The sequence below is a fragment of the Orcinus orca genome, chromosome 4, assembly GCF_937001465.1.
Source record: "Orcinus orca chromosome 4, mOrcOrc1.1, whole genome shotgun sequence".
Classification (NCBI taxonomy): Eukaryota; Metazoa; Chordata; class Mammalia; order Artiodactyla; family Delphinidae; genus Orcinus; species Orcinus orca.
The window spans coordinates 112,112,900-112,136,446 of NC_064562.1; the positions used below are offsets into that span (position 1 = coordinate 112,112,900).

A 23,547-nucleotide genomic window follows, 5' to 3' on the forward strand; every position below is an offset into this window, starting at 1 on the left:
ATACAAATCAACATATCTACAGAACGAAAACAGACTCACAGATATAGAGGACAGACTTGTGACTGCCAAGGGAGAGAGTGTAGGGGAGGGAAGGATTGGGAGTTTGGGATTAACAGAGGCAAACTATTATATATAGGATGGATAAATAACAAGGTCCTACTGTATAGCACAGGGAACTATACTCAATATCCTTTGACAAACCATTATGGAAAAGAATGTGAAGAAGAATGTATATATATGTCACTTTGTTGTACAGAAGACATTAACACAACATTGTAAATCAACTATACATCAATAAAATAAAAAAAAGAAATCTGTACAATGCTTAATGTATATGCCTGGTGTATACTTGCCAAAAGGAGATAATCATAACATGTGGGAAAAGCAATTGGATAGAGTTTCTTTTTTTTTGACAGCCACATCAGAAAATTAACCAGCACACTGTACCACTTTTATAGCACCCATGAGGAAATTGTAACATCTTGGAATTAGATCCAGAAATTTGCCAGAGCATAGGAATGACAAACTGAGAAAAACATAGTGTGCACATGTAGTTCAAAATAAGGCTGATTCCTAGAAATCTAATTAGTGAAAAACTGAAGCAACTTATCCAAATATAGGCTCTGTATCCTTGACCACATCTCCATGTTACCAGTGCACTTACCCCCCCACTGAAAAAAATCAAAGGGAACATTTTTCTATGCCCTGTCTGCTTATAGAACACAAACTCAAAATTATTTATCTTATTACTCATCTGGGATTAAGGCACGTTCTGAAAAGCCCAGCAGATCTGATAAACATTCCAGCCCTTCCAAAGGTGCCTCAGATGAAAGAAAATGGAAAGAATCTTTTATTCAAGCCCTTGTCAGTTAAAACAAGACAGAATGATTAAATTGCTAGATCTTCCACCTTGCAAAAAACTGATTAGAGGAAGCTTTGAGAAGGGATTTAAAAGAGGAGAACAGATACTTATAAGGAGGCTTTTAACCAGACATGGAATGCGATGCTGTAGCTGAAGCCAGGAGCTGGTCCTAAGAGGGACTTGAAACGATCTGGTGAGAAGGTGCTTTGGGCAGTGGCATCTCAGACACTGGTGGAGATGCTGAGAACACACATGACAATAGTTGGGGATCAGTCTATGAAGGAGCGTGTGGTCAGAGTTGAGGTTATGATGGATAGAGGATGCAATTTTAAAGATGTGCTTGGAAGAAGGATGTTAATATTTCCAAGAGCCAGGCAAAGGTACTCAAAGAAAGAATAAATTAAAACAACTGAAACAAAGATATTCATTGAACAAATGGTTTGCAATTCTTTGACAAATGCACTAGAATATTGTCTGCACAGTAGTTTAAATGCTGAAAGCATTCCTAGTTAGAATACTTTGAAAGGCACTCAGAATGGTTATCCATTAATAATCCTCATCAGAATTGAGGGACGAGGTGCTGTGGCACCTGACCTGTGATGATGACATGATGGTGAGTGGCTTGGGTTGAGGTTTGGGACTCAAATCGTCAGGATGACAAAGGGGTGTGGGTTATAATGGAAAACTACAGTGGCATTATCTTGTAATGGTTCTTCATTTCATTTAAAAGTCAAAAGCCTCATGGTACATGGTCTACAAGGCCCTACTTGATTGGTTGCCCACCTTTCTTACCTCCCTGACTTCATCTTCTTCTACTCTCTTCCCACTTCCTCATCATCTGTCACACTAGACTCCTTGATGTTTCTCGAAGATGCCAGATACACTCTGCCTTAGGGCCTTCACACTGTCTCTTCCCTCTGTCTGGAGCTCTCTTCTCCAAGATGCCTATATGTCTCCCTCCCTCATCTGCTTCTGCCTTTGTTCAAACGCTACCATTTCATTAAAACCAACCTTCACCTCTTCATCTAACATTGCAAACGACCTTCTCCTATCCATGACGTGCCCTCTTTCTGTTCTGTTTTTTTCTATTCTCCATTGTACTTATCATCCTCTAATTTACTAGATTATTCTTAATTTTATTACGCTTTTAAATTTGTAAATATCTCTATCTGATAGAATGTAAGCTTCATGAGGGCAGGGATCTTTGTGTTAGCCATTGATGTCTCCAACCACGTAGAATAGTGCTTAGCACAAAAAACTCAGGCTGAGGGCAAAGGAGATTTTGGGGGCGGGGAAGATGTGATTTTTGTGGGAAAAAGACTAGATAGAAATTATGGAATATGAGAATATTACAAAAGAAAGAGGAAAGAGAGAATTTAAAGAAATATTCCTGGGGTCTATGGGTCCCTTTTGCAGTATCTGTTTGAGAAATACAGATAAAGGATTTAAGTTGTTTTAACTTTGTATAGTCTAAAGTATTTAAAATATTTATTTTTATATAGATAAAACATGCACCTTCATAAAATTAAAAAAAGATGTGCAATGAAAAGGAAATCTCTTCTCTTTCCTCTCAGTCTCCCAGACATGTAGGTTCCCTCTCTAGAGGCAATCACTGTTGCTAGTTTCTTGTGGGTCCTTCCGCCTGTAGGCATACTGTATGCAAATTCCTGCACCTTGCTTTTCCACTTAGCTTGGAGATATCAGTATATAGATAGAGCTGCCTCATTCTTTTTTTAGTCGCTGTGGAATATCCATAGTAAGAATCTATTATATTTAACAAGTCACTTATTGATGGATACTTGGGACATTTTTATTCTTGTGATATTACAAACAATAGTGCGATAGATATTTATATGTATATTCTTTGCATGTGGTTTATGACATGAGCAGCAAATAGCTTTTCCCAGTTTGTTTTTTCACTTCATTCATGTATTTAAAAAAATCTTTTTATCTTGAAGACACTTTTGGGGGTTCAATTTCTTGTGTTTAGAAGGTCTTCCCCACTTCAAGATAATAAAAAGAATTCTCCCACTTTTCTTTCAATTTTATTTTCATTTTTTCACCTTTAAAATTTGAGCTATTGGAGTCTTTCTGATTAAAATGTGTGAGGTAGGGATCCAACTTTACATTTTCAACACCTTGTATTAAAAAGTCCATCCTTCAACCACTGCCCCACTGGTTTGTGATGAATTTGGTTATTCTGACTGGGAATGAACTATGTGAGTCATGGCTTTATACACATTACAATACTTTTAAACAGCTTTTTGAGATTTAATTTACACACCATAAAACTGACCAATTTAAGTATACAATTCAATGTACACCATAATCTAATTTTAGAACATTTTTAAAACTACAAAAAGAAACATACACATTAGCAGTCACTCCTCATACAAAATACTTTGAAATATTACATTGAATTATGTAAATTTATGCAGAATATGTGCTAAAATGTATTATTTTTTTCCACTAGTGTGCTCCTTTGGAGTTAGAAAATCAAAGCTCTGGAAATATTGTTAATTTGAACAGATCTGTCCTGGATGTTAGTTGTAAATGATTCTCTATCCTATTTTTCTGTAAGGATTACAAAGTAACAGATCTTTAATTTTTTTAAATACCCATTTTAAAAATTATAATACTTTGTGGTACTATAGATTTCAAAGCCTTCATGTTAATGTATATTTTGAATCTGTAAGGCAGGAATGTAGTATATAGTGTTTTGTAAATATTTTAAGTCATAAAACCCTTAGTTTTTGCTAAACTAGCTATGGAAAATACTTGGAGAAATACTGAATAAATCAGTGCAAAGATTTAACTTCTAGAAAATGTGCCCACAGTTTGAGAGCTTTCAGTAAATAACATGTTTTTTCTTTATTATAAAATAAAATAAGCCCATGCATACATGGTCAACTAATACTTGACAAGGGAGCCAAGAATACTCACCAGGCAAAATATAGTCTCTTCAATAAATAAATGGTGTTGGAAAAAACTAGATATTCACATGCAAAAAAAAAAAGAAATTGGAACCCTATCTCACACCACTCAAAAATATAACTCAAAATGGGTTAAGGACTTAAATGTAAGCCCTAAAATCATAAAACATCTGGAAGAACACACAGGGAGAAAGCACTTGACACTGGTCTTGGCAACAGTTTTTTGAATATGACATCAAAAGCATAAGCAACAAAAGCAAAAATAAACAAGTAGGACTACACCAAACTAAAAAGCTGCACAGCAAAAAAAATGATCAACAAAATGAATAGGCAACCTATGGGGGATAAAATTTGCCACTCATGTATCTGAGAAGAGGTTAATATCCAAAATACATAAAGAACTCATATAACTCAATACTAAAAACCAAATAATCCAATTAAAAATGGGTAAAGAATCTGAATAGACATTTTTCCAAAGAGGACATATGAATGGACAGCAGGTACATGAAAAGATGCTCAATATCACTTATTATCAGGAAATTGAAAATGAAAAGAAACACAATAAGCCTCACACCTGTTAGAATGGCCATCATAAAAAGACCAGAGATAACAAGTGTTGGTGGGAACATGGAGAAAAGGAATACTGTACACTGTTGGTGAGAATATAAACTGGTACAGCCACTAGGGAAAACAATATGGAGATTCCTCAAGAAATTAAAAATAGAAGTACCATGTGATCCAGCAATATCACTTTTGGGTGGTATTTATCTGAAGGAAATGAAAATCATTACCTTGAAGAGATGTCTGTATTCCCATGAAAACTCTAATTCGAAAAGGTACGTGCACCCCAATGTTCATAGCAGCATTGTTCACAACAGCCAAGACGTGGGAGAAACCTAAATTTCCAACAACAGATGAATGGATAAAGAAAATGTGATATATATGTGTGTGTGTGTGTGTGTGTGTGTGTGTATAAAATATACAATGGAATATTATTCAGCCACAAAAAGGAAGGAAATTCTGTCATTTGTGACAACATGGATGAACCTTGAAGGCATTATGCTAAGTGAAATAAATCAGACAGAGAAAGACAAATTATCTTGATTATATGTGAAATTTTAAAAGCTTAACTCACAGAAACAAAGTAGAATTGTGGTTACCGGGGGCTGAAGTGTGGAGGAAACAAAGAGTTGTTGGCCAAAGGGTACAAACAAAGGATCTTCCAGCTATGAGATGAATACGTTCTGAGGATCTAATGTATAACGTGGTGTCTATAATTAACAATACTGTATCATACACTTGAAAGTTGCTGAGAGAGTTGATCTCAAATGTTCTCACTACACACAAAAAATAATAATTACCTGAGGTGATGGATGTGTCAACTAATCTTATTGTGTTAATCATTTTGCAATACATATGTGTACCAAATCTTCATGTCATATACCCTAAACTTACACAATGTTATATGTTAATTATATCACAATAAAGCTGGAAAAAAATTTAAAATGTAGGTGGTAGACATGTAAAATTGTCCAGCTGCTGTACAAAACAGTATGGTGATTACTCAAAAAATTTAATATAGAATTATCATATAATCCAGTAATTCCATTTCTGGATATACCCAAAAGAAGTGAAAACAGGGGCTCAAACATGTTTGTATACCCATATTCACAGCAGCATTATTCACAATAGCCAAAAGGTGGAAGCAACTCAAGTGTCCATCAACAGATGAATGGTTAAACAAAATGTGGCACATACACACAATGGAATATTATTCAGCTTTTAAAGGAAGATATTTTTGACACATATTACAACATGGGTGAATCTTGAAGACTTTGATGCCAAGTGAAATAACCCAGTCACAAAAGGACAAATACTGTATGATTCTACTTATATGATGTGTCTAGAATAATCAAAATTGTAAAGACAGAAAATAGAATGGTGATTACCAAGGGCTGGAGGGAGGGGGAAATGACGAGTGAGTGTTTAATGAAGACAGAGTTTCAGTTGGGGAAGATGAAGAGTTCTGGAGATGGATGGTGGTGATGGTTGTACAGCGTTGTGAATGTACCTAATGCCGTAGAACTGTATACTCTGGCAAGTTTTATGTTGTGTATATTTTACCACAAAAAAACTAAGTAAAAAAAGATTAGGGGCTTCCCTGGTGGCACAGTGGTTGAGAGTCCGCCTGCCGATGCAGGGGACACGGGTTCGTGCCCCAGTCCGGGAAGATCCCACATGCCACGGAGCGGCTAGGCCCGTGAGCCATGGACGCTGAGCCTGTGTGTCCAGAGCCTGTGCTCCGCAACGCGAGAGGCCACAACAGTGAGAGGCCCGCGTGCCGCAAAAAAAAAAAAAAAAAAGATTAATTGGGATGTATGGAACCTACTAGTATTCTTATTACTGAGCTTTCAAGACACCATTTACTCAATCCCCACACCACTTTTATGAAGTTGGTGCTATTATCTTCACTTTACAAATAATAAAATGGAGAGTCTGAGGGTTCAAGTCCACACAGCCCTAAAAATGGCCCAGGCAGGATTTGAACTGAGCTCTTGTGTCTCTAAACACTTGGGTTTTCCCTGACATCATGTGAGGGAAACTGTAACATTACTTCATGGCAAAGGGCTCAATTACTAATTCAAGTTGAAAATGTGTTTTGCTTGGAATTCATTAGGAGGAGGATAGGTAACCATGGAGGCCAAAACGAGACATATCCTTGGCCTGCAGGGGAAGGGATTTCACAACAGCAGGGTTTGTCCTCCTCTGTGCACTAGGAGTGCACTGTGAGCAAGACGGGATCAGACCTGAGCTGCTCACACCCCAGTGCCTTCTGTTTGTTCTTCCTCAGCTCTCCCTTTGGGGCCCTGGTTTTCCTCCTCAGAACAGCTTCTTCTGTTGGCCATGAAGTCCCTTCCTTCTCCTGTCTCTACTCCACCCAGCATAGCCACACAACCACATTGTATTATGGCTAACTATTGCTTTTTCTCCACCAAAATGCAAACTCTATCACAAACATTTAGGACAAAGACTGATCTACAGTAGAGGCTCAACAAAAGTTGAATGAAGGAAAATATTCATCAATATTTATTCTTATAAACAGTTCATAATTTATAAAGCTCCATCTGCTGTATGTAAAAGGCTACGATGGCACAACAGTAATCTGTTCTAACATCTATCAAATATTTTGTCATCTACAGAGCAACGTTAAGCCTGTATCATCTTCCCAAGGACCCTTTTGTGGTAGGTCGGACAGGGAACCAATGTCCAGAGAAGTCAGGTAACTTGTTTATGGTCACAAAGCTAGTGTCAGACCAGAGATTTGAACCCAGGTCTTCAGTTTCATGGATTCTTCTTCCAGAGCCATCTGTTTAATAAACTCAAAAGCTACCGTAATGAAATAGGACATTGCAGCCACATCTGCCAAAATTCTAAAAAAAGAGTAAACACCATACCTTGCTCTGGGATGGTGGGTTGCTCCAGAATTCTAAATCCACAAGACACTGAGGATCTTTCATGAGAGCTCAGAGAAAATCTTGCTTTGGTACCAGACAGAAAAATAGATTCAAGTTCTCAGAGGTTTCCAAATAGTTGTGCTAAAAATAATTCTCTCCGTTAGTCCCAAAGAGCCAGAGGCACTGAAAGTCATTCATTGGGTGAGGCTCAATCAGGGCCAGTTAAAAACCTCGATTTTGTTTGAGTTAAACCTGAAAGTGCCTGCTTTTCTTGACCGTTAGCTGTAGAGGCACCTCCATCTCTGTGTGTTGTGGCCTCGTTTTCAGATTTGTTTACTTAATTTTTTCCCCTCTTCATTTGTTTTCCACTGAGTGGATGTTTCAGGAAAAAAATTACTCACTGACTGGAAATTAGTTGTTAACTTAGAGAAAAAAAGTTATGCCCTTTTTGAGCATTTTCCATGTAGAATCTTCAGATTCTGGAAGTGGGATTGTGTCTCATGAGATAACAAGGAAAGATGTCCCTATTCTGGGTAAATACGGCAGGAAAATGGTCCCTCATCCTATGTGCTACAAAATGAAAGAGGGTGATGAATACTGTACTGCTGTTTTCTTTGTTCTCTGAATGGATAAATGATTGGATATTTTCAGAAGACTAATGGGTCTTTGTTCATATAGAGAATGGATCACAACTCAAAAGGCAGAATGGTTCTCCAGACCCTATGACAACTCATCTCCAGTGCTATCAATTTCTTTTTGTCCTTTTGATACGAACTTCATGTATATCCTTACAAGAGCAGTATGTAATTCATGATGGTGTTTATGGAAACTGAGTGACTGAAAAATTTTGTTTTTATCTTGCTTTCCCCACCATTCTTTCAAGCTATTAAGAATGCAAATTGAAAGAAATACTTCCAGTTGGGGAAATGGGCACGAATCACAAATTTGACCAAGAATATTCGTGGGCTTTATTTTGCCTTAGCTATCCACCCTCCTATCTGGAGGACATAGTCTTTTGAATTTATTGGCTGTCAAAAATCTGAGTTCGAACATAGAGTCATAAAAATAATGCCTTGAGCACACAAGTGAGGCACAGCTTTTGCTAAAGTAGAGTAGGACCTTAATCAGAGAGAGTTTCCTCATCCTCAAAATAAAATGGTTGTCCTTATATTACTCAGCTATAAAAAGGAATGAAATTGAGTTATTTGTAAAGAGGTGGATGGACCTAGAGTCTGTCATAGAGAGTAAAGTAAGTCAGAAAGAGAAAAACAAATACTGTATGCTAACACACATATATGGAATCTAAAAAAACAGTACTGATGAACCTAGTGGCAGGGCAGGAATAAAGACACAGAGGTAGAGAACAGACTTGAGGACACGGGGTGGGGGGGAAGAGGAAGCTAGGACAAAGTGAGAGAGTAGCACTGACATTTATACACTACCGAATGTAAAATGGATGGCTAGTGGGAACCTGCTGCATAGCACAGGGAGATCAGCTCGATGCTTTGTGATGACCTAGAGGGGTAGGATAGGGAGGGTGAGAGAGAGGCTCAAGAGGGAGAGGATATGGGGTTATATGTATACATATAGTTGATTCACTTTGTTGTACAGCAGAAACTAACACAACATTGTAAAGCAATTATACTCCAATAAAGATATAAAAAAATAAATGGGTTGTCCTTGATTATTTCTAAGTTTTCTCACCGTTCTTAATATTCTCTCATCTTGTGCCTCATGAGGTGGAGCTTAAAAAGTAATGTCAGCCACTCTATACCTTACATACAAGTAGAGATACAAGTCACCTGGAAGCGGGTACTTGATATTGAGAGAGGTTACTCAGGTGACTCTCTGCATAAAGGGAAGCACTTGGTAGTGGTTTGATGAAGGTTTTCCTCTCAGGGACCCTTGGCTGGAGAGGGGTTGAGGTTATTTACTTAAAGCATCCAGGGTCTTCTGGAAAGGAAGGAACCAAGGACCCAGCCCCTTCTTTCCATGATGTAAACTTAAAGAAATTAGTCATGGACGACAGGGTTGGTTTGGTCCAAAGCCTGCTGTGAAGAACAAATACTGTGGACCACAGAACGGAATTGAGAGGGAGGTGCTTGGGAGTCTGGGCCAAAAGCATTAAAGGATTTGGGGGTGGCTGGTTTTGGTGGAGTACATGGATGAAGCTGAAAGTTCGTCTGTCTTCAGTGATTCTGTCATCACAGCTCTCCTTTGGGGAACAGTGGAGAATTAAGAAGGTCATTATATTAAAACTTAGTAAGGTGGTAGTACCGGGGTTAGTGAGAGCATCTCCTACAAATGGACAAGCATCTACTAGATTCTGCACAATTAGAGTGTGGCAATTTGGTGGCAGCTAAAGCGACAAGACTAGTGGACAAAACTTTTGTTTTTCACTTTCTGCCTGGGATAGAAGTAGACATGACCCCATTTGAACCAAGAATGCCCCTAGAATTCTTAGATCATTCATGGAGGGGAGGATTTAGATCTTGACTAGTCTACCTGATAATAAAAAAATGGGATCCTGAGAACTAATTGGAAGAAAGAAAAATGGCATGACTATATTTGAACTTGAACTGGCACATAGGTCATAGAGGCTGAATTCTTTCATTAGTTCACTCCTAGCCTAACACCACAGAACAACCCACTGACTTGTGTAAGAAGGCCCTGACTATCTGACTTGAAGGTAATCTTCCCACACTCCCCTCTGAGGTCTTCTAAAAGGCTGGGCTAGAATAGCAGTCCTTATAATCTTAATTTCTGGGATGTCAGCCTGTGGATATGTTCATTTATTTGTATACAAGGGATAACTTTATTTTTACTGAAGTATAGTTGATTTACGATGTTGTGTTAGTTTCTGGTGTACAGCAAATTGATTCAGTTATATATATACATATATTCTTTTCTCAGAATTTTTCCATTATAGTTTATTACAAGATATTGAATATAGTTCCCTGTGCTATATAGTAGGACCTTATTGTTTATCTATTTTATGTAGAGTAGTGTGCATCTGTTAATTCCAAACTTCTAATTTATCCCTCCCCTCCCTTTCCCTTTTGGTAACCATAAGTTTATTTTCTATATCTGTGAGTCTGTTTCTGTTTTGTAAATAACTTCATTTGTATCTTTTTTTAGATTTCACATATAAGTGATATTGTATGATGTTTATCTTTCTCTGACTTACTTCACTTAGTATGATAATCTGTAGGTCCATCCATGTTGCTATAAATGGCATTATTTCATTCTTTTTTATGGCTGAGTACTATTCCATTGTATATATATACCACATCTTCTTTATCTATTCATCTGTCAATGGACACTTAGGTTGTTTCCATTTCTTGGCTATTGTAAATAATGCTGTTATGAATATTGGGGTGCATGTAAGTGATGACTTCTTAAAGGGCTTTTCTCATTCATTTTTCTTTGGATTGGTACAATCTCCATCAAAGAGCTTAGAAATGGGTAAATTTTTTGACCTCCAAAAGAGGTAGATGTGTTCTTATTTTTCTGTCTTAACTTGACCAAGTGTTGACACAATTTACGGGTGTTCATATTTGCTTTTTCTGTGTCATTCATAACTTCCTTAAATTCCCTTTAGTGTTCGATGGCAAGGTTCCTTATATTATTAAAGTATCACTGTATTTTTTCTGTTCTGCAATATTTGATTTTTTCTTCATTATTTTTCATCTTAGCTAACTTATTATAGTCTATATCTTCCTGGATTTACTCTTCTTCACAGAGAGAATAAAACCTTTGAAATTGTCTCCTAGAGCATTCAGACCTCAGATGTTACTAAAGCTTGTTATTGCCTATTTCACTCATCATTTTCACACTTATTTTAGACAGTAGCAAAAAAAAAAAAGTGGGTAGAAAAATATGCTGAAGGAAGTATTGGCTTAAAGTAAAAAAGTCGGGTTCCATTTACACCTGCCACTCATGCCGAGGCCAAGGTCTTATTCTGTCTTTTCTAGGCAGACATTTTTTTCTCCTCTCAGCTTGTGTTTATTTTCCTGTAGCCTTAACTCACTTTTCAACTGAATTCAGTTCAATCTAGATCAATCCAATCAACGTTCACAGAGCATCTCACAGTGTGCTGGTGAACCAGCTCTCAAGAAACAGGTACAGATTGATAGCTTTGTCAGTTTCCTTGGTGTAAATACTTCCATCATGGCCAATTTCAAGCTACCAACCTGATATTCACTAAATGCAAAGTTGTGTGGAGTTGGCCCTTGCTAGCTGGTCTAAGCTAGATCAGCACAGCACTGGGAATATATATAAGCCAATTCTCGGTACTAGAATTATTTTTAAAAGAATGTTCTAGCTTATGTGCTAAGACATGACATCATTTTCTCCTTTAATCCTCACCATAACCTCTTGAGGTGAGTAATTTTATCATCCTCCCTTCGTAGATGAGGAATTTGGGCAGGCTGATCCACAGTTGGCCCACCTAACCACTGTACCATGTATCCCCATAGGGTGTTTCTAACTTTACAAGACCAGGTTCCTGCATCCACACAGCTTGCAGGTGGGTGGATTGCACGCCTGACTCCTCCTCTTCCTTCCCATAGCACTGGGTTCGGGCGGGAATCTAACCTTGTCTTTCTAGCCTCAGTGCCTTGCTTATATCATCTCCTCTTGCTTACAAGTCCCTGTTGGCCATGTCCTTCCCATGCCCTTTTCTACATATGCTCACTTTTGTCCTCCTTATGCATTGCTTTCTCCAGAAAGCCTCCCTGATACTCTCAGCAGGTACAGCCTTCCCTTCCTTTGAACCCTCCTAGAACATTATTTGGATCTCTCTTATGCACCTTAACTCATGGATTCTTAACTAGATCTACTGTATCAGCACACCAGTGGATTAGTTCTAGGTACTGATATTTTTCAAAAGCTCTATGGGTAATTCTGATAGGCAGTCAGAAATTGGGAATCTTTACCTTATCTACTTTTCCTCAAATGATGCCTCCTCTATTAGTCCTTCCAAGCCAGGGAGTGTCAGTGATATAAATCTGATCTGGTCTTCTCACTCTTTTATTCTGTTCTTTTATTAATCACCTCATTACATACTTATTGAGCTCCTACTATATGCCAGATACTGAGTGCTTGATCTTGGTATTCAATGGGGAGCAAACATGGAGCTCTTACCCTTAGAGAGAAAAAGTCTAGTAGGGAAGACAGAGATTCATCAAATAAGCATAAGACTATGTTTACCAGATGTTAATTCGGACTTTCCATCATCTTGGAGTTTCAGTTGAGCACTCAAGGCAGAGAATAATGGGCAATCAGTTCCCATACATCCATTTAAGACTTGCCAAAAACCAGCTGGATCTGATACTAGCTATAGTCCACTTTTACCCACATAAGAGAAAACTAGAAATTCAAAAAGGATGAATAGTTGAAGGGAGCCATCAAGGTAGAGAGTCATTAGCTGATAAGGGAGTGCCAAGGACCTCTCCTCTCCCTTCCTATGAGGGAGGAGATGGAGGAATAATACCCCCTCCCCAACTCCCAGACTAGTGGCAAGGACTCCAAGAGATTACTGATAGTATCAGAGGTGCCTGCAAGAAAGAAACCACCTTGTTCTACAGTTGCATATTAACTGAACTGTGAAACTGAAAGCCTTGCAATTCTCATGGGATCAGAGAAATGTGGGGGAGCTTGAGCTACCCCTAAAGTTTGATGTCTTATGTGATCATAGAAATTAGAGAATTCTGAAGGCAGAAGGCTGTCTGGAGAAGAGAGAGCAGTATAAAAGCAGCTATTGATGAGGCAAGGATGTATGAATTTTCCAAGAGGCAGATGACACTGAGGATGGCAACTGGGATTGGACCATTTAGGTGGGACCTCTTGAGCCAGGAGGGAGTCCTTCTAGGATGAGGAAGCCAGTAAGAAGCCATCTAGCATACCACGGACTGCAGAAGCTGAGGATGGTATGGGGGCAAAGCAGGGTATCACCCAAGGACTTTATCACCCATATTAGGAAATTGTAAAGCATGGAGTTCCCTCAGAAAGCCTCTAATGGCTACGGGAAATGTTCAACCAGAGAAAGCCAGCAGTTGAATACCTGGAGCACCAAGCAGGTATCGGCAGCCAGAAAATAACCATACCAGTACCTATTAAGTAAACATACTTTGGTCACATTTTTCTAATTCTCCTCCCTTCTTATCTGACTCTGGACATGCCCAAAGTAGAAGGAGAGGTAGGAGATGGGGGAAGAGTGAAAAGCATAACATATTTTGAGCTGAAGACTTGGAAAAGAACAAGCTTTCTATTGGATATGATATTGAGGTGTTGATTTAGATTTGTCTTTTTAATGTCTGAAAATGAGTCACAATTGACCAACAAGATTGTTCATGTCATTCAAAGTGACCAAAAAGCCAAGGCATTTGCCTGAGTTGTCACGAAAGGGCAGAGAAAAAGATCCAATAGGAGTTGACTAGAAAAAGTGATGGGAGAAAAATGAAGTTGTTTCTTATTTATATCATATTTAAGACATAGACGATCATTTAATAAATTCAGGAAACTCTGGAAAGTGTTTTCTGAAGGGAAAGTAAAGGGTGTTATGGGAGTGTTTAAGCAGGGCAACCTAGTTGAGACCTAGGGCTTGTCTAAAGAAATGACATGTGACCTGAAGTATAAAAGGGGAACAGTCATTAACCAGGAAGAGAAATTAGAAAACACTTCCAGGCTGAGGGAATGACATGTGCAAAGGCCCTGAGGTGGAATAAGATGATTTTGAAAGAAGGTCATTGAAAAGAGCAAAGGAGAGCATATGCCTGGAGGATATGCCTGGAACTAGCAGGGCTCTGCTGGGCTTGGAAGGTTCTGGTCTTTATCCTGAAAGGCTGTGAGCAGGGTTTTAGGGGGGAGGCTGCCAACTCTCCCTCAACCCCAGTCTGTTACAATAATGAAGTTGATACAAATAGAGGTGATGCTCGCTGCCATTTTCCTGCCTCTCATTGAGGTGACTTCAATAAGCTATACAGACTTCATTTGGCTTATGAACTGAATCTGCTTTCATTGTCGAGAAGATGTAAGTTCTTGTGGGAAAAGTGGTTTGCATATTTAAAAAAAGGCAATTCACACACTCATTGAATGAACAAATATCATGACCTCTACCTGTGCCAGGTCCCACCACAGGCCCTGGAGATGAGGAGCTGAAAGAGGAAGACAGGATTCTAATGCCTTGGAACTCACTCCAGTGAGAATTTCAAGTCATTAGGGAAGGAAGATGCCCTCTGAGGGCATCTGCCTGATTTTCCCATTTTATAGAGAAGAAAATACCTTCAGTGAAAAGTGACTCTTCCAAAGGCCCCATTTATGGATAAGACCAGAGTTAGAACTCAGGTCCCCTGTAAGATTCTCTCCTCTGTACAGCACAGCTAGTTACCAGGACCTGATTCCTGACTTCACACAGAGAAGACACTGCAGTATTTTTCATACACATAAACACCTATTACTGTGGATAATTGAGAGTTAACATGGTAGTATTATCGCAGATCATAATACTTGATTCTCATCTTTCTACTGCAAATATCACTTCTTATATTTTAAATCATAAGAACATTCTAAAAAATTACAGAAAATTTTGAGCATACACAAAAGTAGAGACCAAATGGAAAATGAGTTGCTGTGTACCCACCACCAGCTCAATAGTTACTGAGAGGAATATAATTTCATTGATACCCCTACTCAACTAATCCCTTACCCCTGCATTTGGTATGTTTAGAAGCAAATTCCACACATCATATCATCTATTTCATAACTATTTCAGGAAAACCTAGGAATTATTATCATCTTGGATAATAAATAAGAGTGATTGACACCGTGCAGCTTCATCAGCCATTGAGACTTTTAACCAAAAATAGGCTTACTTTAGAGTAGTTTAAAATGTCTTAAAAGCACTTTACTCACCAACTGCTACACTGTGCACTAAAAGTTGTGAAATGTAATTTTATGTAGTCTCAAGCTTTCTCAGTGAAGTTTTCAGAGTCCACAGGGGAGCTCTCTGATGACTTGTTAAAGAAATTCCAAGAAGTTTTGAGCCCAGTAAAGGCCTGTCTGTGGGTCCGTGTGTTCCAGGAAAGACTACAGTGCAGAGCTGGCCTTTAGTCCTGCCACATGTCAAGGATGGGTGATACTGCTGCCACGTGCAATTTTTGGCTTTTACTAACATAACCTGTCATACCATCCTAAGATTGTTTAGGAAACACGAGAGAACTAGCATCATCTTTATTTTTTATTTATGTTTTTATTGGGGTATAGTTGTTTTACAATGTTGTATTAGTTTCTACTGTACAGGGAAGTGGAGTTCCCTGTGCTATACAGCAGGTTCTCATTAGGTATCTATCTTATACACATTAGTTAGTGTATATATGTCAATCCCAATCTCCCAATTCATCCCACCCCTCCTTTCCCCCGCTTGGTGTCCATACGTTTTTAAAATGTTAGAGAGTCCTGGAATCTTGGGATGAGAAGGCTAACAGAGTGATCTGCATTGTCTTGGGCACTTAAGAATCAACAGGCACAGAATGAAGCCTGTCAGCCCTGGGGAAGGATCTCAGTGCAGCTGGGCATGGCCACCTCCATCCCCACCATGGTGCAGATGGAAAGGTGAGGTCAGGGGAAAACCTAACCTGGAAGGCAAACCACAGGAACCAAAACTTTGTGTGTTTGCTTTATCACTTCTATGCTTCTTGTAGCAGTGACTTCAATTTGCACATTTCTCTGAGAAATATTTGACATATGAGAGATTCTGTATCTCTGTTTTTTTTAATTTTTATTTTCTGGTGTTGTGTGTGTATGTTCTTAAAATTGACATATAACGGACACATAACATTTTATTAGCTCCAGATGTACAAAATAATGGTTTCATATAGGCATATATTGCAAAATGGTCACCACAGTAAGTCTAGTTGACATCTAGCACCATCCATAGTTATAAATTTTTTTTCTTGTGATGAGAACTTTCAAGATCTACTCTCTTAGCAACTTTCAAATATACAATACAGTATTATTAACTATAGTTTCCATGCTGTATATTTCATCCCAGGTTTATTTATCTTATAGCTGAAAGTTTGTGCCTTTTGACCCCCTTCACCCATTTCACCTACCTCCCATCCCTGCCTCTGGCAACCATCAATCTGATCTCTGTATCTCTGAGTTCATTTTTATTTTTTTTTTAAGATTTTATGTAGAAGTGCGATCATACTGTATTTGTTTTTCTTTGTCTGACTTATTTCATTTAGCATAATGCCTTCAAGGTCCATACATGTTGTTGCAAATGGTAAGATTTCCTTCATTTTTATACGGCTAAATAGTATTCCATTGTGTGTGTATGTATATATATATATATATATATATTATATATACATTATATATATATATATAACATTTTCTTTATCCATTAATCCATTGATGGACACTTAAAGTTGTTTCTGAGATGCCATATCATTGAATAATAGAAAATAAATAATAGTTACCATTTATCAAGAGTTTTATTATGGCAGGGCACTGTCCTAAGTGCTTTATATGCATTTCTTACTTATTCTTTACCAAGAGCACATGAGGTAGCTGGTATGATTTTCCCATGATAAGTGAGGGGGCTGAGGCTAGGGAAAGAAGGGCAAGGCTGGTAAGTGGCAGAGATGGACTCCAAAACCTTCACCTTCACTAGTGATCACATTACCCATATGGGTAAAATCCAAGGCCTATTCAAATTTTGGCTTAGGGGTCTGTCTCCATGACATTCAACACACTCGACAGCAATGAGAATGGGAAACTTCTATTAAAATGTGCTACTTCACTTTTCTTCTCTGTACCTACTCTACAGTTCCTCTCTATTTTTATTGTTAGTATAACATGGTATCTAAGAATTACACTGGGAACAGTTCAATTGACATCATGCAGAGGCAACCAGCTACTCCTGGAGGGGAAAAAGGGAAATGGGCACTCTGATCTGAAGTGCTGAGTGTGAGGCCTCTGAATGAAGCACCCTGAGAACAAGTGAAACTAGATAAGGCACAAAGGAAAAGAGAAAAAAAAAAAAGCAAACTACAAACCCTCTGAAAAAAAAATGCCTCTGCATCTCTAGCTATTGCAGATGTTGGCCTCTTCAGTGGAGTCTCCTATTGCATGGGGACCTTCAAGATGGCAGAGGAGTGAGACATAGAGATCACCTTCTTCCCCACAAATACATCAAAAATACATCTATATGTGGAACAACTCCTACTGGACACCTACTGAATGCTGGCAGAAGACCTCAGATTCCCAAAAGGCAAGAAAATACCCATGTACATGGCCATGTGGCTGACAGGGTCTTGGTGATCCAGCCTGCTGTCAGGTCTGAGCCTCTGAGGTGGGAGAGCCGAGTTCAGGACATTGGACCACCAGAGACCTCCCAGCCCCACATAATATTAATTGGCAAGAGCTCTCCCTGAGATCTTCATCTCAATGCTAAGACCCAGCTCCACTCAATGACCAGCAAGCTACAGTGCTGGATGCCCCATGCCAAACAACTAGCAAGACAGGAACACAAACCAACCCATTAGCAGAGAGGCAGCCTAAAATCATAATAAGTTCACAGACACCCCAAAACACACCACTGGACGTGGCCCTGCCCCCCAGAAAGACAAGATCCAGTGCCACCCACGAGAACACAGGTACCAGTACCCTCCACCAGGAAGCCTACACAAGCCACCAAACCAACCTCACCCACTGATGGCAGACACCAAAAATAATGGGAACTATGTTCCTGCAGCTGCAAAAAGGAGACCCCAAACAAAGTAAGTTACACAAAATGAGAAGACACAGAAATAGGCAGCAGATGAAGGAGCAAGGTAAAATCCCACCAGACCAAACAAATGAAGAAGTAATAGGCAGTCTACCTGAAAAATAATTCAGAGTAATGATAGTAAACATGATCCAAAATATTGGAAACAGAATGGAGAAAATACAAGAAACGTATAACAAGGACCAAGAAGAACTAAAGACCAAACAAACAATGATGAACAACACAATAAATGAAATTAAAAATTCTCTAGAAGGAATCAATAGCAGAATAACTGAGGGAGAATGGATAAGTGACCTGGAAGATAAAAGAGTGGAAATAACTACTGCAGAGCAGAATAAAGAAAAAAGAATGAAAAGAATTGAGGACAGTCTCAGAGACTTGTGGGACAATATTAAACGCACCAACATTCAAATTATAGGGGTCCCAGAAGAAGAAGAGAAAAAGAAAGGGACTGAGAAAATATTTGAAGAGATTATAATTGAAAACTTCCCTAATATGGGTAAGGAAAGAGTCACCCAAGTCCAGGAAGTGCAGAGAGTTCCATACAGGATAAATCCAAGGAGAAACACACCAAGACACATATTAATCAAACTATCAAAACTTAAATACAAAGAAAACATATTAAAAGCAGGAAGGGAAAAGCAACAATTAACATAAAAGAGAATCCCTATAAGGTTAAGGGCTGAGTTTTCAGCAGAAACGCTAGAAGCCAAAAGGGAGTGGCAGGACGTATTTAAAGTGATGAAAGGGAAAAACCTACAACTAAGATTACTCTACCCAGCAAGGATCTCATTCAGATTTAATGGAGAAAGTGAAACCTTCACAGAGAAGCAAAAGTTAAGAGAATTCAGCACCACCAAATCAGCTTTACAACAAATGCTAAAGGAACTTCACTAGGCAAGAAACACAAGAGAAGGAAAAGACCTACAAAAACAATTAAGAACATGGTAATGGGAACATACATATTGATAATTACCTTAAGTGTAAATGGATTAAATGCTCCAACAAAAAGACATAGACTGGCTGAATGGATACAAAAACAAGAACTGTATATAGGCTGTCTACAAGAGACCCAATTCAGACCTAGGGACATATACAGACTGAAAGTGAGGGGGTGGAAAAAGGTATTCCATGTAAATGAAAATCAAAAGAAAGCTGGAGCAACAATTCTCATATCAGACAAAATAGACTTTAAGACTATTACAAGAGCCAAAGAAGGACACTACATAATGATCAAGGGATCAATCCAAGAAGAAGATATAACAACTGTAAATATTTATGCACCCAACATAGGAGCACCTCAATACATAAGGCAAATGCTAACAGCCATAAAAGGGGAAATTGGCAGTAACACAATAATAGTAGGGGAGTTTAACACCCCACTTTCATCAATGGAAAGATCATCCATTGAGTGACACATTAGACCAGATAGACTCAATTGATATTTATAGGATATTCCATCCAAAAACAGCAGATTACACTTTCTTCTCAAGTGCTCATGGAACATTCTCCAGGATAGATCATGTCTTGGGTCACATATCAAGCCTTGGTAAATTTAAGAAAATTGAAATCGTATCAAGTACATTTTCTGACCACAACACTATGAGACTGGATGTCAATTCCAGGAAAAAAAGGTAAAAAATACAAACACATGGAGGTTAAACAATACAGTACTAAATAACCAAGAGATCACTGAAGAAATCAAAGAGGAAATAAAAAAATACCTAGAAACAAATGACAATGAAAACATGACGGACCAAAAACTATGGGATGCGGCAAAAGCAGTTCTTAGAGGGAAGTTTATAGCAATACAATCCTACCTCAAGAAATAAAAAACATCTCAAATAAGCAACCTAACATTACATCTAAAGCAATCAGAGAACAAAGAACCAAAAAATCCCCAAAGTTAGCAGAAGGAAAGAAATCATAAAGATCAGATGAGAAATAAATGAAAAAGAAATGAAGGAAACAATAACAAATATCAATAAAACTAAAAGCTGGTTCTTTGAGAAGATAAACAAAATTTATAAACCTGTAGCCAGACTCATCAAGGAAAAAAGGGAGAGGACTCAAATCAACAGAATTAGGAATAAAAAAGGAGAAGTAACAACTGACATTGCAGAAATACCAAGGATCATGAGAGATTACTACAAGCAACTATATGTCAATCAAATGGACAACCTGGAAGAAAAGGACAAATACTTAGAAAAGTACAACTTTGCAAGACTAAACCAGGAAGAAATAGAAAATATAAACAGACCAATCACAAACTGTGATTAAAAATCTTCCAACAAACAAAAGCCCAGGACCAAATGGCTTCATAGGTGAATTATAGCACACATTTAGAGAAGAGCTAACACCCATCCTTCTCAAACTCTTCCAAAATATAGTGGAGGGAAGAACACTCCCAAACTCATTCTATGAGGCCACAATTACCCTGATACCAAAAGCAGACAAAGATGCCACAATAAAAGAAAACTACAGGCCAATATCACTGATGAACCTAGATGTAAAAATCCTCAACAAAATACTGGTAAACAGAATCCAACAGCACATTAAAGGGATCATACACCATGTTCAAGTGGGGTTTATCCCAGGAATGCAAGGATTCTTCAAAATTCTTGAGACACAGACACAGATGTAGAGAACAGACATATGGACACCAAGTGGGGAAAACCGCGGTGGGGTGGGGATGGTGGTGTGCTGAATTGGGCGATTGGGATTGACATGTATACACTGATGGGTATAAAATTGATGATAATAAGAACCTGCAGTATAAAAAAAGAAACAAACAAAACAACTAATACTAAACTTTCTTTGGGTTATGTGTATGGAAATATGTTAATATAAATGTTTCAGACATTACAAAAAAATACACAAATCAATCAATGTGATATACCATATTAACAAATTGAAGGAGAAAAAAACATATGATCATCTCAATAGATGCAGAGAAAGCTTTCAACAAAATTCAACATGTGTTTATAATAAAAACTCTCCAGAAAATAGGCATAGAGGGAACCTACCTCAACATAATAAAGGCCATATATGACAAACCCACAGCCAACATTGTTCTCAATGGTGAAAAATTGAAAACATTTCCTCTAAGATCAGGAACAAGACAAGCTTGCCCACTCTCACCACTATTATTGAACAGAGTTTTGGAAGTTTTAGCCACAGCAATCAGAGAAGAAAAAGAAATAAAAGGAATCCACATTGGAAAAGAAGAAGTAAAACTGTCACTGTTTGTAGATGACATGATACTATACATAGAAAATCCTAAAGACTACCAGAAAACTACTAGAGCTAATCAATGAATTTGGTAAAGTAGCAGGATAAAAATTAATGCACTGAAATCTCTTGCATTCCTATACAATAACGATGAAAAATCTGAAAGTGTGCTTCCCTGGTGGTGCAGTGGTTGAGAGTCCACCTGCCGATGCAGGGGGTATGCGTTTGTGCCCCAGTCCGGGAAGATCCCACATGCTGCAGATCAGCTGGGCCCATGAGCCATGGCCGCTGAGCCTGCATGTCTGGAGCCTGTGCTCCGCAATGGGAGAGGCCACAACAGTGAGAGGCCTGCATACTGCAAAAAAAAAAAAAAAAAAGAAAAGAAAAATCTGAAAGGGAAATTAAGGAAACACTCCCATTTCCATTGCAACAAAAAGAATAAAATACCTAGGAATAAACCTACCTAAGGAGACAAAAGGCCTGTATGCAGAAAACTATAAGACACTGATGAAAGAAATTAAAGATGATACAAACAGATGGAGAGATATACCATGTTCTTGGATTGAAAGAATCAACAATGTAAAAATGACTATACTACCCATAGCAATCTACAGATTCAATACAATCCCTATCAAACTAGCAATGGCATTTTTTCACAGAACTAGAACAAAAATATTTCACAATTAATATGGAAACACAGAAGACCCCAAATAGCCAAAGCAATCTTGAGAAAGAAAAATGCAGCTGCAGGAATCAGGCTCCCTCACTTCAGACAATACTACAAAGCTACAGTAATCAAGAAAATAGTGTACTGGCACAAAAGCAGAAAGAGAGATCAATGGAACAGGATAGAAAGCCCAGAGATAAACCTACGCACATATGGTCACCTAATCTTTGATAAAGGAGGCAAGAATATACAATGGAGAAATGACACCCTCTTCAGTAAGTGGTGCTAGGAAAACTGGACAGCTACATGTAAAAGAATGAAATTAGACCACTGCCTAACACCATACAGAAAAATAAATTCAAAATGGATTAAAGACCTAAATGTAAGGCCAGACAGTATAAAACTCTTAGATGAAAACATAGGCAGAACACTCTTTGACATAAATCACAGCAAGATCCTTTTGACCCACCTCCTAGAGAAATGGAAATAAAAACAAAAATAAACAAATGGGACCTAATGAAACTTAAACACTTTTGTGCAGCAAAGGAAACCATAAGAAAGATGAAAATACAACCCTCAGAATGGGAGAAAATATTTGCAAATGAAGCAACTGACAAAGGATTAATCTCCAAAATATAAAAATAGCACATGGAGCTCAATATTAAAAAAACAAAAAACCCAATCCGAAAATGGGCAGAAGACCTAAATAGACATTTTTCTGGAGAAGATCTACAGATTGCCTGCAAAGACATGAAAGGATGCTCATAACTAATCATTAGAGAAATGCAAATCAAAACTTCAATGAGGTATCACCTCACAATTGTCAGAATGGCAATCATCAAATAATCTACAAACAATAAATCCTGGAGAGAGTGTGGAGAAAAGGGAACCCTCTTACACTGTTTGTGGGAATGTAAATTGATACAGCCACTATGGAGAACAGTGTGGAGGTTCCTTAAAGAACTAAAAATAGAACTACCATACGACCCAGCAATCCCACTACTGGGCATATACCCTGAGAAAACCATAATTCAAAAAGACACATGCACCCAATGTTCATTGCAGCTCTATTTACAATAGCCAGGTCATGGAAGCAAACTAAGTGTCCATCAACAGATGAATGGATAAAGAAGTTGTAGTACATATATACAATGGAATATTACTCAGCCGTAAATAGATACGAAATTGAACTATTTGTAGTGAGGTTGATGGACCCAGAGTCTGTCATAGAGAGTAAAGTAAGTTAGAAAGGGAAAAACAAATACCATATGCTAACAAATATATATGGAATCTAAATTAAAAAAAAAGGTTCTGATGAACCTAGGGGCAGAACAGGATTAAAGATGCAGACATAGAGAATGGACTTGAGGACACAGGGAGGGGGAAGGGTAAGCTGGGACAAAGTGAGAGGGTAGTATTGACGTATAAACACTACCAAATGTAAAATAGCTAGTGGGAAGGAGCTGCATTGTATAGGGAGATCAGGTCGGTGCTTTGTGACCAAAGCACCTAGAGGGGTGGGATAAGGAGGGTAAGAGGGAGATGCAAGAGATAGGGGATATTGGGATATATGTATACATATACCTGATTCACTTTATTATACAGCA

General features: G+C 38.2%; 1 protein-coding gene across 3 annotated transcripts in view; it reads right to left on the minus strand.

The window, feature by feature from the left end:
- The window catches only part of C1QTNF7 (C1q and TNF related 7), a 137,022-nt gene that overhangs the window by 8,357 nt on the left and 105,118 nt on the right, over positions 1-23,547 (minus strand). The window contains exon 2 of one of the 3 annotated variants that reach the window (XM_049708813.1): positions 4,587-4,691. The exons of 1 other annotated variant lie outside the window; for it this stretch is intronic. In XM_049708813.1, the coding sequence (XP_049564770.1) occupies positions 4,587-4,691 (105 nt within the window). Of the gene's footprint in view, positions 1-4,586; positions 4,692-7,250; positions 7,693-23,547 lie in introns of those variants that run through there. One more of the 3 variants, XM_004282534.3, reaches the window with a different exon arrangement.